Source organism: Eretmochelys imbricata, chromosome 2 (genome assembly GCF_965152235.1).
Source record: "Eretmochelys imbricata isolate rEreImb1 chromosome 2, rEreImb1.hap1, whole genome shotgun sequence".
Classification (NCBI taxonomy): domain Eukaryota; kingdom Metazoa; phylum Chordata; order Testudines; family Cheloniidae; genus Eretmochelys; species Eretmochelys imbricata.
In genome coordinates, this window is record NC_135573.1 from 168281 (window position 1) to 188314 (window position 20034).

The window sequence follows — 20034 nt, forward strand, 5'->3', positions numbered from 1 at the left end:
CTTTCTATTCCTACTCAAGAGTCCCCTGTGTCCAAGGATTGTATAAGCCCTTTAAATCATACAGTCACATAGAATCATAGAATATCAGGGTTGGAAGGGACCTCAGGAGGTCATCTAGTCCAACCCCCTGCTCAAAGCAGGACTGATCCCCAATTAAATCATCCCAGCCAGGGCTTTGTCGAGTCTGACCTTAAAAACTTCTAAGGAAGGAGATTCCACCCCTTCCCTAGGTAACGCATTCCAGTGTTTCACCATGTTCCTAATGAAAATGTTTTTCCTAATATCCAACCTAAATCTCCCCCACTGCAACTTGAGACCATTACTCCTTGTTCTGTCACATTGGGGGCTTATGTTCAGTTGATTATCCACCATGACCCCCAAGCCCTTTTCAGAGTCTGCTTCCCATGATAGAGTCCCTCGTCTTGTTCTTAGATGTATACATTTACACTTGGCCATATTAAAATGCAAATAGTTTGCTTGCGTTCCGCTTACAAAGCGATCTGGATCACTTGATGTCAGTGATCTATGTATGTAATTTAAATTTGCACTAGACTTACCACCAACCCATGTGAGTCCCCAAAACTTGATATGTTGTCATACATAATAACACTTCTGCAAGCCAACTTTTAATCTGTGTGGAGGCATGATATCCCTGCCAATTTGAATTAATTATTGCAGTTAGATTTCATGAGACATAGTTTTAGATTTTAATACAGTATTTGATACTATCACATCCACTGCATTCCCTTTATCCACTATTTTTTTAATTATAGCAACAACCTAAAAAGGCTATTATATTTGACTGGAAAGATTTGTTTAGCCACTCTTCAAGTGGTTTGTTCTTTTAATATTTGGTTTACTTTTTATTAGTAGTTTAATTATTTAAACATATATATTGGGTTAAAGAGTTTGAATGTTGACAAACTTTTATATCATTCTCTGCATTGTTTCCCACTGACTCTGCTTAAGTAATTTTAACTGATTTCTGGATATCTAAGATCCCAAGGGGTTTCGTCATTGACCACACCATGTCAGTTCCCAGAAATCAGCTTGTGTCTTGATTTTTAGTCATATGAGTACCCCAGATTTTTATTATCTAATTACCATCTTCATCTTTAATTGTGTAATGAACTTCCTCTGACTGCTTATTTCAAATAGGCCTTGACAAGAAATCCCTCAGGTGATTGCCACCTCCATATTTTCTTTGGCTTCCCTGATAGCAACAACCCATCAACACATCTCCTGTGGGGCTATTAGACATGTTTGTTTTTTCCTTGCAGGATGGTCAGAAATAGAAGGGGGTCTCACGGTTACAGAAGCATATTGTTAGCGTTACAAAAGCATATTGGTGTGTCCTGATAAGTCTGTTCTTTCTTGTAGCTACACAAAGGGCGTGGACATGTGGAGTATTGGCTGTATTCTGGGGGAGATGCTGCTTGGAAAACCTCTTTTTCCTGGAACATCCACAGTGAATCAGATAGAGCAGATCTTGAGTGTCATTCCTGCCCCATCCCAGGAAGGTGAGACTTTTCCATGAAGGGAAGTATTAGCAGCCCAATTGCTAAGAGAATGACTCATAATTGGCATTCTTGCTCTCTCCCAGGAACTCAGAAGACTGAGTGGTGGAATGTTGGGAACAGCATGGAAAATAAAACCTTAAGTGATGTGATACAGCAGGGCCAGGGAGCAGTGGGAGAGGGGACATATATAAGCCTTGGGGTAATTAAAGCATGGTTCCCTGTAGACTAGGGAAGGCTACTACAGGTTAATTGGAGCACCTGTAGTCAATTAAGGCCCGGTCAGGAACCTAATAAAAAAACCCCTGCTTCAGGCAGAGAGGGTGGTGTGAAGAAGGAGAGAGGACTGGAGTTTGGAGTTGTGTTGCTGAGAATTGAAAGACCAGAGGAAGGGAGACCCTGCCCCAGCACGGCAGGGAGACTCCCTCCCCCAGTGTCTTGGATAGAGGGTAAACCTACCCAAGGGGGAAGAAGGTAAGAAGCCTGCAGGGGTTGAGAGGGGCTGGGGCTCAGAGTGAGGAACAAACCCAGACACTTCCCTCCTCTACCACCTTCCTGGGCCACTAACGGGGCCCTCGACGCTTCAAGAGCAGGGGCAAAGAGTGGTGTCCTAGGTACCCACCAAGAAAAGCACAGGACCCACAATACCAACATTGGCCATTTTGTCACCGTGATCAGATGACATAGATAACATACTGCTTCTAGCATGCATGGAGGTGGTTGATGACAGTAACATATATTAAGGTGATTGATGTAATAAGTCAGTCAGGCTTCCTGACCTGGTCACCTGAACACAAACTTGGAGCCTGAAATTCATAGATGGCTTTTTTTTTTTTTTTTAAGGCCAGAATGAATTATTATGATCATCTAAGCCAGTGGTTCTCAACTTATTACCATTGTGGGCTGCATCCATGCGCGCGCACACTCGCGCGCTCTCTCTCTCCACACACACAGACACACGCACACAACCTGTATGGCCCTGAGGATGTCACATGAGCCACAGCTGTGTGCTGATTGGGCCGCTGGTTGAGAACCACTCATCTAAGCTGACTGTTTGCATAACACAGGCTATAGAATTTCACCCAAGAATTCTTGCATCAAGCCCATATGTTATGGTTGAGCTAGAGCATGGTTTTCTAGAGAGAGATCCAGTCTTGATTTAAAGATTTCCAAGTGATGGTGACTTGACCTCATCTTTTGGCAAATTGTTCCAGTGGTTAATTACACTCACTGGGGATTGTCTATATGAACATTAGTAAATTTATAGCACAATAGTGTGCCATGTATTAACTGGCTGTGTGGATCCTGCTACAACACATTAAAAGTTCCATGGTGCACTTTGAACTACTTCCGTTTCAAAGTGAAATAAATCAAAGTGGACTATGGCACTTCTAGTGCAAAGCAGTTGGGTCCATACAGCGAGTTAGCACAGTAGCCTGCCGGGCACTATAGACTTACACCCCAGCTAGCCATGCACTAACTGTTCATATAGACAAGCCGCTGTTAAAAATCAGTCTGAATTAGTCTTATTTCTAATCTGAATTAATCTAGCTTCAATTTGCAATCTTATTATGTCTTTAATCCATCAGACAAACAGTCCTCTACTATCAGAAATATTCTCCCGCATGCAGAAATTCCAGGATTATAAACCCTGCTCTTCCATTTACTATCTCTAGAGTACCTGCTATGGTGTACAGGAATCTCTGTCTCTCAATTGCCATCTGTTAAATGGGACTCTTGCTTATAATACCTCATAAGGTGCTGTGTTCATTTAATGTATGTAAAGCAATTGAGATTCTCTCTTGGAAAACCTTAGAGATGGGTAAAATATTATTGAATCTTCTCTACCAAAATTAACTCCTTAGGTTCAAATTCAAAGTTTTGAGTCACAAACTGCATGGCTCTTGAAATCCTGCCCATGGCGTTCATGAAATCTGTTTTCTGTTGCAGATATTTTAGCTATCCATTCGGACTACAGAGCCTCTGTTATTAACCGCATAAGTTCCAGGTAAGCCTTTTACGTTGTGTCACTAGCAGAAACCAACAGATATTGATATAATGTGGGAATAAGCTCAGCAACCAGCTGGCAGGGATCTCTGTCTACAGACTCACTTATTCATCCTCAAGGCAGTGACATTAGATAGAAACAACTGAAACAAAAACCAGTGACCGCTCATCATTCAGGACCAATATTAAAGTTGACCTGACAGCTTTTTACTTTCCATGCCCCAAATTCCAGGCTTTTATGTTGTGATGTTGTCAAAAGTAGAACATTCCCTTTTATTCTTTGTGCTGGTTATACTCTTGAGATTATGAAGTCGAGGATAGCTGGTTCTCTCTACTATGTTGTTGTTTTTTTATTTCAAATTTATGAAAAGTTTCTTTATGTATTTTTATTAGAAACCTGATTTTTCTTAGAGCCCACGTTAAAAATTCTGTATAGCTTAAGACAGAGGATTCAGGACTCCACCCCTGTAGTAAGCAAAATTCCACTTTTATTACTACTTATTAAAAACAATCAATAAAAATGCAGGTCACATTACAACACCACAGTGCACTTCTGTTAGCTCATACATTGCACTGTAAAACCAACCAAAGTGCACATTATGGGGAGTTTTACCTTGCATTCATTTTAGTTACAGGAACAGGTTTACCTTAGGCAAACATTTATTATTATTGTATTTGTTTTAAGAAAGGTGCTAAAACTTTAAAGTTTCTTATTAGAAATTGTTTTTTCTTCAAACTGCAGGGGTTTTCAGATAACTTAGTCTACCTTAAATCTGGCTAAAAATCATGTAACATATACAATCTTAGATGTTGTTCCATTTAGGCTTTTAATACTAGTGTGGAGTAATGCTTAATTTCTGTCTGGGTGTAGTTACATCTCCAGATGGGTAAGATGGGATCTTACAATTCTTTAGTTTGCCTTGACACAGTTCTTCTCCCATGGACTAGTTTTGGGTACTAGGTGCCTGGCTAGTCTACTTTGGATTCAATTCTCTGCAGGAGCTGGTGAACAGCTTTTTATGTCCTAAACAATTCTCTTTTAGGTAGAGATGTTCTTTGACCTGGGGGTAATTCTGCCTCGCACTAAAATATTGAATTGTCAGTCCTCAGCTTCTGCTGACCAATGTCTCAGAAGAACTTTTTAACTTCCATCTTGGTGCTTTCCCTGAATATTTTTTGTAACTACATACTGGCTAGTCCCGTATCTGGATTTAAACCTGTTAATCTTAACCTCACACTTACATTCCATTTTCCTTCTCTTTCTCCTTTTTTGAGAGAGGTGCAAATGGCTTCCTCTTATTTAAGAATATTTTGGTGGCTACACTTTTTATAGGATGAGTTGATACACTTTTGTTTTTGTTATAATGTGACACTGTTTAGTTTTATCTGACAAAAGTGTAATTTTAGCTTTAACTTTTTGTTTCAACACTTTTTCCTCAACACTATGTATTTGTACCAACAGCCCATCATATGTTACTTAGTCTAAAACAAGTGACTACAAGTATCCCTTCCTTGGTCTTTGGGCTTTTCCCCTTCTGTTCACAGCCCTTTGCGATACCTTAATGGGAGGAAAAAAAACTAGGAGTACTTGTGGCACCTTAGAGACTAACAAATTTATTCGGGCATAAGCTTTCATGGGCTAAAACCCACTTCATCGGTTGCATGCAGTGGAAAATACAGTAGGAAGATATATATGGAAAAAATGGGTGTTGCCATACCAACTGTAACGAGACTAATCAATTAAGGTGGGCTATTATCAGCAGGAGGAAAAAAAATGTTAGTAGTGATAATCAGGATGGCCCATTTCAAACAGTTGACAAGAAGGTGTGAGTAACAGTAGGGGAAAAATTAGCATGGGGAAATAGTTTTTACTTTGTGTAATGACCCATCCACTCCCAGTCTTTATTCAAGCCTAATTTAATGGTGTCCAGTTTGCAAATTAATTCCAATTCTGCAGTTTCTCGTTGGAGTCAGTTTTCTGAATTTTTGTTGTTGGAGAATTGCAACTTTTTAGGTCTGTCCTTGCCCTTCCTGACTGATTCTTTGGGTGGGGGTTGAAGCTTCAGAACCTCCTTAACACAACAAGTGCTGATGGATAATAATGGGGTGTGATTGGTTGTCACCCCGGGGTGCAGTCTCGGAGTTGTGGGCACTGCGGGGCCCCTCTAATCACTCAGTTGGGTTGGCCCTACTCACTCTGGTTGGGGACACAGCCAGCCTAACCCAGGCTGTGTTATCACCCAACACGACAGCAGGTGGCACCACACACCCAAACTGAGCTACCTGAGAGAGCAGCTTCAGGGAAGCTACTCAAATACATGCAGCAGACAGCAGCCAATTTCCCAGCTTTCCAGACTCATCTCCTTCTTCTCTACCCCCCTCCTCGCCCCCACACTGGAGTATATACCCAAAATTATACCGTCTTGTGCTGCACAGGGAACTGTACAGCATAAGCTCATAAAATTCACCCCTTCCCCCAACGTGGAGAGGAATATACAACAGCCTTTGCCCCTTGAACTAAGATTCCCATACACGTCACTCCAACTCACTGGTTTAGATCAGGGGTGGGAAAACTTTTTGGGCTGAGGGCCGCATCTGGGTGGGGAAATTGTATGTGGGGCAGGGGGTTGGGGTGTGGGAGGGAGTGCGGTGTGCAGGAATGGACTCAGGGCCAGAGATTGGGGGAGAGGAGAGGTGCAGGGTGTATAAGGGGGCTCAGGGAAGGGGGTTGGGGTGCAGGAAGGGTGTGGGGTATGGCAGGGAGTTGGGGTGCAGCTGGGGGCTCAGGGCAGAGGGTTGGGGTGCGGCAGGGGGGTTGGGGTGCAGGAGGGGTGCTGGGGGCTTAGGGCAGGGAGTTTGGGGGGTGGGGTGCAGGAGGGGTTCGGGCTCCGGCCCAGCACCACTTACCTAAAGCAGCTCCGGGGTGGCAGTGTTGCACACCGGGGACAGGGCAGGCTCCATGCCTGCCCTGGCCCCGCACTGCTCCGGGAACCGGACGGAACCACGTCCCTGTGCAGCCCCTGCGGGAGCGGAGACACAGGGCTCCATGCGCTGCCCTTGCCACGCCTCCAGATACCTCCCCCAAAGCTCCCATTGGCCGCAGTTCCCCCTTCCCAGCCAATGGGAGCTGCAGGGGGCGGTGCCTGGAGGCAAGGGCAATGCACGGAGGCCTCTGGCACGCCCCCCCCCGCCCCTATCCCCCAGGGATGTGGTGCCAGCCACTTCTGAGAGCGGTGCAGGGCCTGCAGCATCACGGGGTGCAATCCCACGGGCTGGATCTGGCCTGCAGGCCGTAGTTTGCCCACCCCTGGTTTAGATAAACAAAAACAAGTGTATTAGATAAACACAAGGTAGATTATAAGTGATAGTAAACAGATCAAAGCAGATTACTTAGCAAATAAACACAAACTAAGCTTAATATATTAAATAGACTGGCTATGAATAGCAGATTCTCACCCTAAGAGATGATACAAGCAGGCTGTAGATTCTTAAGGGGCAAGCTGCACTTACTTTACAGCTTGGAATCCCCAGGTGTCTCATTCACAGGCTAGAAATCCCTTTAGCCTGGATCCAGCACTTCCCCCAGTTCAGTCTTTGTTCCTCAGGTGTTTAAGAACATTAGAAACATAAGAACAGCCATACTGGGTCAGACCAAAGGTCCATCCAGCCACGTATCCTGTCTACCGACAGTGGCCAATGCCGGGTGCCCCAGAGGGAGTGAACCTAACAGGTAATGATCAAGTGATCTCTCTCCTGCCATCCATCTCCACCCTCTGACAAACAGAGGCTAGGGACACCATTCCTTACCCATCCTGGCTAATAGCCATTAATGGACTTAACTGGATAAATTCATGGAGGCTCTCTTTTAAACCCAATTATAGTCCTTGCCGTCACAACCTCCTCAGGCAAGGAGTTCCATAGGTTGACTGTGTGCTGAGTGAAGAAGAACTTCCTTTTATTTGTTTTAAACCTGCTACCCATTAATTTCACTTGGTGGCCCCTAGTTCTTATATTATGGGAACAAGTAAATAATTTTCCCTTATTCACTTTCTCCACACCACTCATGATTTTATAGACCTCTATTATATCCCCCCCTTAGTCCTCTCTTTTCCAAGCTGAAAAGTTCTAGCCTCTTTAATCTCTCCTCATATGGGACCTGTTCCAAACCCCTAATCATTTTAGTTGCCCTTTTCTGAAACTTTTCTAATGCCAGTATATCTCTTTTGAGATGAGGGGACCACATCTGTACGCAGTATTCAAGATGTAGGCATACCATGGATTTATATAAGGGCAATAATATATTCTCCGTCTTATTCTCTATCCCTTTTTTAATGATTCCTAACATCCCATTTGCTTTTTTGACTGCCACTGCACACTGCGTGGATGTCTTCAGAGAACTATCCACGATGACTCCAAGATCTTTCTCCTGATTAGTTGTAGCTAAATTAGCCCCCATCATATTGTATGTATAATTGGGGTGGTTTTTTCCAATGTGCATTACTCTACATTTATCCACATTAAATTTCATTTGCCATTTTGTTTGCCCAATCACTTAGTTTTGTGAGATCTTTTTGAAGTTCTTCATAGTCTGCTTTGGTCGTAACTATCTTGAGCAGTTTAGTATCATCTGCAAACTTTTCCACCTCACTGTTTACCCCTTCTCCAGATCATTTATGAATAAGTTGAATAGAATTGGTCCTAGGACTGACCCTTGGGGAACCACCACTAGTTACCCCTCTCCATTCTGAAAATTTACCATTTATTCCTACCCTTTGTTCCCTGTCTTTTAACCAGTTCTCAATCCATGAAAGGATCTTCCCTCTTATCCCAAGAGCCTTTGGTGAGGGACCTTGTCAAAGGCTTTCTGGAAATCTAAGTACACTATGTCCACAGGATCCCCTTGTCCACATGTTTGTTGACTCCCTCAAAGAACTGTAATAGATTAGTAAGACATGATCTCCCTTTACAGAAACCATGTTGACTTTTGCGCAACAATTTATGTTCTTCTATGTGTCTGACCATTTTATTCTTTACTATTGTTTCAACTGATTTGCCCGGTACTGACATTAGACTTACTGGTCTGTAATTGCCAGGATCACCTCTAGAGCCCTTCTTAAAATATTGGCGTTACATTAGCTATCTTCCAGTCATTGGGTACAGTAGCTGATTTAAAGGACAGGATACAAACCATAGTTAATAGTTCTGCAATTTCACATTTGAGTTCTTTCAGAACTCTTGGGTGAATGCCATCTGGTCCTGGTGACTTGTTACTGTTAAGTTTCTCAATTAATTCCAAAACCTCCTCTAATGGCACTTCAATCTGTGAGAATTCCTCAGATCTGTCACCGACAAAGGATGACTCAGGTTTGGGAATCTCCCTAACATCCTCAGCCGTGAAGACTGAAGCAAAGAATTAATTTAGTTTCTCCTCAATGACTTTATTGTCTTTAAGTGCTCCTTTTGTATCTCGATCGTCTAGGGGCCCCACTGGTTGGTTAGCAGGCTTCCTGCTTCTGGTGTACTTAAAAAACATTTTATTATTACCTTCTGAATTTTTGGCTAGCTGTTCTTCAAACTCCTTTTTGGCTTTTCTTATTACATTTTTACATTTAATTTGGCAGTGTTTATGCTCCTTTCTATTTACTTCACTAGGATTTGACTTCCACTTTTAAAAGATGCCTTTTAATCTCTCACTGCTTCTTTTACATGGTTGTTAAGCCACGGTGGCTCTTTTTTAGTTCATTTACTGTGTTTTTTAATTTGGGGTATACATTTAAGTTAGGCCTCTATTATGGTGTCTTTGAAAAGTGTCCATGCAGCTTGCAGGGATTTCACTCTAGTCACTGTATCTTTTAATTTCTGTTTAACTAACCTCCTCACTTCTGCATAGTTCCTCTTTCTGAAATTAAATGCCACAGTGTTGGGCTGTTGAAGTGTTCTTCCCACCACAGGAATGTTAAATGTTGTTATATTATGGTCACTATTTCCAAGCGGTCCTGTTATAGTTACCTCTTTGACCAGATTCTGCGCCCCACTCAGGCCTAGATCGAGAGTTGCCTCTCCCCTTGTGGGTTCCTGTACCAGCTGCTCCAAGAAGCAGTCATTTAAAGTATCGAGAAATTTTGTCTCTGCATTTTGTCCTGAGGTGACATGTACCCAGTCACTATGGGGATAATTGAAATCCCCCACTATTATTGAGTTCTTTATTTTGATAACCTCTCTAATCTCCCTTAGCATTTCATCGTCACTTTCACTGTCCTGGTCAGGTGGTCCTTAAGAATAGAACAGTAGGGATCTATTAGAGCATGGAATTACTATCCATAGAGATTCTATAGAACATGTGGATTCACTTAAGATTTTTATTTCACTTGAGTCTACATTTTCTTTCACATATAGTGCCACTTTTCTGCCCCAAGCATGACCTGTTCTGTCCTTCTGATATATCTTGTACCCTGGAATGATTGTGTCCCATTGATTGATTGTCCTCACTCCACCAGGTTTCTGTGATGCCTATTATATCAATATCCTCCTTGAACTAGAGTGCCTCATGTTAACCCATCTTATTATTTAGACTTCTAGCATTTGTGTACAAGCACTTTAAAAAACTTATCACTGTTTGTCTGCCCTTTTCTGATGTGTCAGATTCTTTATGTGAATGTTTCTTGTCTGATCTGGCCCATACTTTGTCCTCTTTCATCCCCCTCCTTCTTCCTAAAACCTAGAGAATCTCTATCAATATACTCTCCTCTAACTATAACTTCTCCTCTCAGAGAAGTCTCTGTCCGATCCACATGCTCCTCTGCAACAATCAGCTTTCCCCCATCTCTTAGTTTAAAATCTGCTCTGCAACTTTTTTAATGTGAAGTGCCAGCAGTCTGGATCCACTTTGGTTTAGGTGGAGCCCATCCTTCCTGTATAGGCTCCCCCATTCCAAAAGTTTCCCCAGTTCCTAATAAATCTAAACTTTTCCTGTCTACACCATCGTCTCATCCACGCATAGAGACTCCGAAGCTCTGCCTGCCTACCTGGCCCTGTACGTAGAACTGGTAGCATTTCTAAGAATGCCACTATAGAGCTCCTGGATTTCAGTCTCTTTCCTAGCAGCCTAAATTTGGCCTCCAGGATGTCTCTCCTACCCTTCCCTATGCTGGAGGGTAGGGATAGAATACAGAGGGTCCTAGACAAATTAGAGGACTGGGCCAAAAGAAATCTGATGAGGTTCAACAAGGACAAGTAAAGAGTCCTGCACTTAGGACAGAAGAATCGCAAGCACCGCTACAGACTAGGGACCGAATGGCTCTGCAGCAGTTCTGCAGAAAAGGACCTAGGGGTTACAGTGGACGAGAAGCTGGATATCAGTCAACCGTGTGCCCTTGTTCCCAAAATGCCATTGGCCTTCTTGGCATGTATAGGTAGGGGCATTGCCAGGAGATCGAGGGACGTGATCGTTCCCCTCTATTCGACATTGGTGAGGCCTCATCTGGAGTACTGTGTCCAGTTTTGGGCCCCACACTACATGAAGGATGTGGAAGAATTGGAAAACATCCAGCGGAGTGCAACAAAAATGATTAGGGGACTGGAACACATGAGTTATGAGGAGAGGCTGAGGGAACTGGGATTGTTTAGTCTGCGGAAGAGAAGAATGAGGCGGGATTTGATAGCTGCTTTCAACTACCTGAAAGGGGGTTCCAAAGAGGATGGCTCTAGACTGTTCTCAGGGTAGCTGATGACAGAACAAGGAGTAATGGTCTCAAGTTGCAGTGGGGGAGGTTTAGGTTGGATATTAGGAAAAACTTTTTCACTAGGAGGGTGGTGAAACACTGAAATGCGTTACCTTGGGAGGTGGTGGAATCTCCTTCCTTAGATATTTTTAAGGTCAGGCTTGACAAAGCGTTGGCTGGGATGATTTAGATGGGGATTGGTCCTGCTTTGAGCAGGGGGTTGGACTAGATGACCTCCTGCGGTCCCTTCCAACCCTGATATTCTATGATTCTATGTCATGTACCACGACCACCAGCTCCTCCCCAGCACTAGACATAAGTCTATCTATATGCCTTGAGAGATCCGTAACCTTCACACCAGGCTGGCAAGTCACCATAAGGTTCTCCTGGTCATCACAAACCCAGCTATCTGTTTCTAATGATCGAATCTCCCATTATTAACACCTGCCTTTTCCTAATGAGTGGAGTTCCTTCCCCCCAAGAGGTAACCTCAGTGCGAGAGGTACCCCAACATCATCTGGAAGGAGGGTCCCAACTATGGCAAGGTTTCCTTCTGTTCCTGTTGCCTGCTCTCCTCTGGGCCTTTCATCCTCCTTAACAGCGTAGGGGCTGTCTGATCGGAGGTGGGACAAATCTACAGTGTCCTGGAAAGCCTCATCAACATACCTCTCTGCCTCCCTTAGCTCCTCCAGCTCCACCATCCTAGCCTCCAGAGCCTGTAAACGGTCTCTGAGGGGCAGGAGCTCCTTGCACCGAATGCAAACGTATGCTACTCACCCACAGGGCAGGTAATCATACATGCTATACTGAGTGCAATAAACAGGATAGCCCTTACTCTGCTGCTGGGCTTCTGCCTGCATTTTCTCCTACACTTACCGAGCTTAATGATAGGGTTTGTTTAAATCAAGAAGTTTTGATTATAGCTTAGTGTAAAGGTTTTAAGAATGGCAAATGTACCTTGCCCCCTTCCTACTCCCCTCTCGAAACTCCCTGTTAGCGGCCCTTGTTCACAAAGCTCCCTGGTTTCAGGAGTAGTCTTTTGTGTGGGGAGTGAAGAACATGAGATGATGTCACTGATGGGTTCAGCCACAGAGACACCCCCTCCCACCTCCCCGGGACTGTCACCTGATGTGCTGAAATTACCTCTGAGCCCATTTTCCACTGCCAGCTTGGGCCTCCAGACCCCTGCCTTGTTGAGCCAGACATACTAGTTTGCTACAACACAGACCTAGGTCTGATCCATGTCCCTAAAGCTGCACATTTTAACCAAAAACTGTTCAGCAAGTCACCTATCTCCAGCACCCAGCTCCCAATGGGATCCAAACCCAAATAAATCCTTTTTACTCTGTATAAAGCTTATACAGGGTAAACTCATTAATTGTCCGCCCTCTATAATACTGATAGAAAGAGAGATGTACAGCTGTTTGCTCCCCCAGGTATTAATCACTTTGGGTTAATTAATAAACAAGTGATTTTATTAAGTATAAAAAGTAGGATTTAAGTTGTTTCAAGTAATAACAGACCAAACAAAGTAAGTTACCAAGCAAAATAAAACAAAACACGCAAGTCTAAGCCTAATACATTTAAGAAACTGCTTACAGGTAAATCTCACCCTCAGAGATGTTCCAATAAGCTTTTTTCACAGACTAGACTTCTTCCTAGTCTGGGTCCAATCCTTTCCCCAGTACAGTTCTTGTTAGTTCCAACTCAGGTGGTAACTTGGGGATTTCTCATGACCAGCAACCCCCTTTGTTTTGTACTTCCGCCCCCCCCCCCATTATATGTTTGGCACAAGGCGGGAATCCTTTCTCTCTGGGTTCCCAGCCTTCCTTCTAAATGGAAAAGCACCAGGTTTAAGATGGATTCCAGGATCATGTGTCATGCTCACATGTACTGTGAGACTTCATTACTCACTGGCTGGCACCCACGTATACAGGAAGGCTTACAAGTAAAGAGAGCCATTTACAACCAATTGTCCTAGTTAATGGGAGCCATCAAGATTCCAAGGCATCATTAATGGCCCACTCTTTGCATAATTAAAATAGAACTTCAGAGTAATACTTTATATTTCTAGCTTCAGATACAAGAATGATACATTCATACAAATAGGATGAACACACTCAGTAGATTTCAGAGTAACAGCCGTGTTAGTCTGTATTCGCAAAAAGAAAAGGAGTACTTGTGGCACCTTAGAGACTAACCAATTTATTTGACCATGAGCTTTCGTGAGCTACAGCTCACTTCATCGGATGCATACCGTGGAAACTGCAGCAGACTTTATATACACACAGAGAATATGAAACAATACCTCCTCCCACCCCACTGTCCTGCTGGTAATAGCTTATCTAAAGTGATCATCAAGTTGGGCCATTTCCAGCACAAATCCAGGTTTTCTCACCCTCCACCCCCCCACACACAAATTCACTCTCCTGCTGGTAATAGCCCATCCAAAGTGACAACTCTCTACACAATGTGCATGATAATCAAGTTGGGCCATGTCCAGCACAAATCCAGGTTCTCTCACCCCCCCCCTTTTTTTTCCCAGGGACACACACACACACACAAACTCCCTCTCCTGCTGTGTGTGTGTGTCCCTGGAAAAAAAAAGGGGGGGGTGAGAAAGCCTGTATTTGTGCTGGACATGGCCCACCTTGATTACCATGCACATTGTAGGGAGAGTGGTCACTTTGGATGAGCTATTACCAGCAGGATAGTGAGTTTGTGTGTGTGTTTTTTGGAGGGGGGTGAGGGGGTGAGAGAACCTGGATTTGTGCAGGAAATGGCCCAACTTGATTATCATGCACATTGTGTAGAGAGTTGTCACTTTGGATGGGCTATTACCAGCAGGAGAGTGAATTTGTGTGTGGGGGGGTGGAGGGTGAGAAAACCTGGATTTGTGCTGGAAATGGCTCAACTTGATGATCACTTTAGATAAGCTATTACCAGCAGGACAGTGGGGTGGGAGGAGGTATTGTTTCATATTCTCTGTGTGTATATAAAGTCTGCTGCAGTTTCCACGGTATGCATCCGATGAAGTGAGCTGTAGCTCACGAAAGCTCATGCTCAAATAAATTGGTTAGTCTCTAAGGTGCCACAAGTACTCCTTTTCTTTTTACTCAGTAGATTATAAGCTTTGTAATGATACCTTTTGCATAAAGTATATTCAAGTTACATTATATTTACACTCATAAGTATATTTCCATAAACATATGGAGTGCAACGTCACAGTCACTCCCTGCTTTATAGGGCTTTTGCATATGGTGAGAACCCTTTGTTTCAAAGCTTGGTTCCCAGACCAGTCTGTGGAAAAATACTGACATCTCAAGATGGAGTCCAGCATCATGTGGTCTGACCATGTGTCCTTGTAGAGTCATGGTAGCTATTACTCACAGGCTGTTTGGAGTGTTCCCAGGAAGGCTCCTCACCAGGTGGGCGATAAACTTCTCCTAAGACCTATTGCTTTTTCTTAATGGCCAATTGCCCTGAATAGGCCCTTCCCCACCCACGATCTTGACTAAAAGCATCTTGTCTAGTGGGCATTACCCAGGTGTAACTACATTTGAAATACAGATACATAGTAAATATTCATAACTTCAGATAAAAAATGATATATGCATACAAATAGGATAACCATGTTCTGCAAATCATTACTTTTCCAATGACACCTCACATGACTTATCTTGCATAAAATACATCATAATTGTCATCTTCATAGTGATATTATTATGATAAAAATGGGGTGCACTGCCACAGGGGGTACTTGGGGCCCAACAAGGGATAAGCTGTTAATAAAATCCTTGCTTAGTGATGAAACATTAAGCATGTTTTGTGGTTTGTGTCAAGTTATTGTTGGTTTACTCCAGTTGTAACAACCACCATTGAAAACATTTTAACATCTTGTTGAACACATGGGAAAAGAGGTGTGGGGGGGGGAGTTAAAGACTTAAGTAAGACTTTTATTTAAAGAATTTTCCTTATTTCCTTTCCCTTTTGCTGTATATGTGATGGGTTCGATCACAGAAACCCCCTTGGGACTGTTACCTGATGTGTTGAGACTACCTCTGAGCCCGTTTTCTCTGCCAGTTTGGGCCTCAAGAACCCTGCCTTGTCGAGCCAGACACGCCAGTCTGCTCTAATACAGACACAGGGTCTCAACCATGCGCCCCAAAGCTGCAGACTTAACTGAAAACACCGAAGACTTAACTCCTGTCTCTAGCAACCAGACACCCAGCTCCCAATGGAATCCAAACCCCAAATAAATCTGTTTTACTCTGTATAAAGCTTATACAGGGTAAACTCATAAATTGTCCACCCCTCTCTAACACTGTTAGAGAGATATGCACAGCTGTTTGCTCCCTCAGGTATTAATTACTTACTCTGGGTCAATTAATAAGCAAAAGTGATTTTATTAAATATAGAAGGTAGGATTTAAGTGGTTCCAAGTAATAACAGACAGAACAAAATAAGTTACCAAGAAAAATAAAACAAAACACGCAAGTCTAAATCTAGTGCATTAAGAAACTGATTACAGATGAAATCTCACCCCCAGAGATGTTCCATAAGCTTCTTTCACAGACCGGACTCCTTCCTAGTCCGGGTCCAGCAATCAGTCACACTCCCTGTAGTTACTGTCCTTTGTTCCAGTTTCTTTCAGGCATCTCTTGGGGGTGGAGAGGCCATCTCTTTAGCCAGCTGAAGACAAAATGGAGAGGCTTCCAGGGCCTTTTATAGTCTCTCTCTTGTGGGCGGAAACCCCTTTGTTCTTCTGTGCGAAGTCACAGCAACGGGATGGAGTTTGTAGCCACCTGGGCAAGTCACATGTCCATGAATGATTCAGCTTTTTGCAGTCCAATGCCATTGTTTACATGTTAGTTTGAACGTTCCCAGGAAAGCCCAGATGTGGATTGGTGTCTCCCAAAGTCCAGTGTCAGTTAAGTGTTTGGTTACTGTAACGATGCTGCCTTTGGTGGGACTCTTCTGAGAGTATCAATTCAGGACAAATTGCTTGGAGCAGGGCAGTTACAGCCTAAGGCTGGGGTTTTTCCACTTCTAAGGCACGCCAAATCAGCCAGACAGGGAGGACTTTGGTTTTACCCCACTGGGTAACCATAAGTCATACAAGCAATGCCCTTAGACAGTCCAGTTTCCTAGTATCACACCAGTGCCACTTGTTATGGGGATGAATGGTTATGAAAAGCAATACCCCAGTGAAAGGAAAAAAAGGTTCTCCTGATCCCAAAGGACCAAGCCCCAGACCCAGGTCAATATACAAGTCGGAGCTTACCCACAAATCATGCTGTTGCCAATCTTTTAGAATCTAAAGGTTTATTCATAAAAGAAAGAAATATAGATGAGAGCTAAAAATTGGTTAAATGGAATCAGTTCCATACAGTAATGGCAAAGTTCTTGGTTCAGGTTTGTAGCAGTGATGGAATAAACTGCAGGCTCAAATCAAATCTCTGGAGTACATCCACAGCTGGGATGGGTCATTCAGTCCTTTGTTTAAAGCTTCCATTTGTAGTAAGGTTCCTACAGAGGTAAGAAGCAGCACTGAAGACAAGATGAAGGAGATAGAGCAGCCTTTTATAATCTCTTGGCATGTGGCCTCTGCTTTCTTTGTTTCAAAGACAAGCTCTCCAGCACATGGCATTGAAAAAACTTAGCATGTCCCTGCCTGCCTTGCTGAGTCACAAGGTGTATATACCTTCTCTCAGTGGGTCAGTTGTATAGCTGATGGTGCTTAATGGGCTATCAAGCAGGCTACGCAGTGCTGATACCAAATTGTCTGGGGTGTCACCCAGAAGCATAGCACAAGTTTGAAATACAGACAGTATAGAGCCAATACTTGTAACTTTAAATGCATAAATGAAACATGCATACAGATAGCATAATCATAACCAGAAAACTACAACCTTTCCATAGACACCCCACTTGACCTCCTCTAAAGCTAAAAGACCTGGTGCAACCATAGGACCCTGGTTGAAACAATGATCTATACGGTCACAGTTCATGTCAATAATAAGAAAAGGAGTACTTGTGGCACCTTAGAGACTAACCAATTTATTTGAGCATGAGCTTTCGTGAGCTACAGCTCACTTCATCAGATGCATACCGTGGAAACTGCAGCAGACTTTATATATACACAGAGAATATGAAACAATACCTCCTCCCACCCCACTGTCCTGCTGGTAATAGCTTATCTAAAGTAATCGTCAGGTTAGGCCATTTCCAGCAGAAATCCAGGTTTTCTCACCCTCCACCCCCCCACACAAATTCACTCTCCTGCTGGTGATAGTCCATCCAAAGTGACAACTCTTTACACAATGTGCATGATAATGAAGTTAGGCCATTTCCTGCACAAATCCAGGTTCTCTCACTCCCTCACCCCCCTCCAAAAACCCACCCCCATACACACACAGACTCACTCTCCTGCTGGTAATAGCTCATCCAAACTGACCACTCTCCAAGTTTAAATCCAAGTTAAACCAGAACATCTGGGGGCGGGGGGTAGGAAAAAACAAGAGGAAATAGGCTACCTTGCATAATGACTTAGCCACTCCCAGTCTCTATTTAAGCCTAAATTAATAGTATCCAATTTGCAAATGAATTCCAATTCAGCAGTTTCTCGCTGGAGTCTGGATTTGAAGTTTTTTTGTTTTAAGATAGCGACCTTCATGTCTGTGATTGCGTGACCAGAGAGATTGAAGTGTTCTCCGACTGGTTTATGAATGTTATAATTCTTGACATCTGATTTGTGTCCATTTATTCTTTTACGTAGAGACTGTCCAGTTTGACCAATGTACATAGCAGAGGGGCATTGCTGGCACATGATGGCATAAATCACATTGGCGGATGTGCAGGTGAACGAGCCTCTGATAGTGTGGCTGATGTTATTAGGCCCTGTGATAGTGTCCCCTGAATAGATATGTGGGCACAATTGGCAACGGGCTTTGTTGCAAGGATAAGTTCCTGGGTTAGTGGTTCTGTTGTGTGGTATGTGGTTGTTGGTGAGTATTTGCTTCAGGTTGCGGGGCTGTCTGTAGGCAAGGATTGGCCTGTCTCCCAAGATTTGTGAGAGTGTTGGGTCATCCTTTAGGATAGGTTGTAGATCCTTAATAATGCGTTGGAGGGGTTTTAGTTGGGGGCTGAAGGTGACGGCTAGTGGCGTTCTGTTATTTTCTTTGTTAGGCCTTTCCTGTAGTAGGTAACTTCTGGGAATTCTTCTGGCTCTATCAATCTGTTTCTTTACTTCCGCAGGTGGGTACTGTAGTTGTAAGAAAGCTTGACAGAGATCTTGTAGGTGTTTGTCTCTGTCTGAGGGGTTGGAGCAAAGGCGGTTGTATTGCAGAGCTTGGCTGTAGACGATGGATCATGTGGTGTGGTCAGGGTGAAAGCTGGAGGCATGCAGGTAGGAATAGCGGTCAGTAGGTTTCCGGTATAGGGTGGTGTTTATGTGACCATCGTTTATTAGCACTGTAGTGTCCAGGAATTGGATCTCTTGTGTGGACTGGACCAGGCTGAGGTTGATGGTGGGATGGAAATTGTTGAAATCATGGTGGAATTCCTCAAGGGCTTCTTTTCCATGGGTCCAGATGATGAAGATGTCATCAATATAGCGCAAGTAGAGTAGGGGCTTTAGGGGACGAGAGCTGAGGAAGCGTTGTTCTAAATCAGCCATAAAAATGTTGGCATACTGTGGGGCCATGCGGGTACCCATAGCAGTGCCGCTGATCTGAAGGTATACATTGTCCCCAAATGTGAAATAGTTATGGGTAAGGACAAAGTCACAAAGTTCAGCCACCAGGTTAGCCGTGACATTATCGGGGATAGTGTTCCTGACGGCTTGTAGTCCATCTTTGTGTGGAATGTTGGTGTAGAGGGCTTCTACATCCATAGTGGCCAGGATGGTGTTATCAGGAAGATCACCGATGGATTGAAGTTTCCTCAGGAAGTCAGTGGTGTCTCGAAGGTAGCTGGGAGTGCTAGTAGCATAGGGCCTGAGGAGGGAGTCTACATAGCCAGACAATCCTGCTGTCAGGGTGCCAATGCCTGAAATGATGGGGCGCCCAGGAGTTCCAGGTTTATGGATCTTGGGTAGTAGATAGAATATCCCAGGTCGGGGTTCCAGGGGTGTGTCTGTGCGGATTTGATCTTGTGCTTTTTCAGGAAGTTTCTTGAGCATATGCTGTAGTTGCTTTTGATAACTCTCAGTGGGATCATAGGGTAATGGCTTGTAGAAACTCGTGTTGGAGAGCTGCCGAGCAGCCTCTTGTTCATATTCCGACCTATTCATGATGACAACAGCACCTCCTTTGTCAGCCTTTTTGATTATGATGTCAGAGTTGTTTCTGAGGCTGTGGATGGCATTGCGTTCCGCATGGCTGAGGTTATGGGGCAAGTGATGCTGCTTTTCATACAGCATATGCTCAAGAAACTTCCTGAAAAAGCACAAGATCAAATCCGCACAGACACACCCTTGGAACCCCGACCTGGGATATTCTATCTACTACCCAAGATCCATAAACCTGGAACTCCTGGGCGCCCCATCATTTCAGGCATTGGCACCCTGACAGCAGGATTGTCTGGCTATGTAGACTCCCTCCTCAGGCCCTACGCTACTAGCACTCCCAGCTACCTTCGAGACACCACTGACTTCCTGAGGAAACTTCAATCCATCGGTGATCTTCCTGATAACACCATCCTGGCCACTATGGATGTAGAAGCCCTCTACACCAACATTCCACACAAAGATGGACTACAAGCCGTCAGGAACACTATCCCCGATAATG

At 43.8% G+C, this 20034-nt stretch overlaps 1 protein-coding gene across 1 annotated transcript in view; it reads left to right on the plus strand.

The window, feature by feature from the left end:
* The window catches only part of MAPK15 (mitogen-activated protein kinase 15), a 62114-nt gene that overhangs the window by 18226 nt on the left and 23854 nt on the right, over positions 1-20034 (plus strand). Inside the window, exons 7-8 of the mRNA XM_077810313.1 lie at positions 1381-1520; positions 3468-3525. Coding sequence (XP_077666439.1) covers positions 1381-1520; positions 3468-3525 — 198 coding nt within the window. The remainder of the gene's footprint in view (positions 1-1380; positions 1521-3467; positions 3526-20034) is intronic.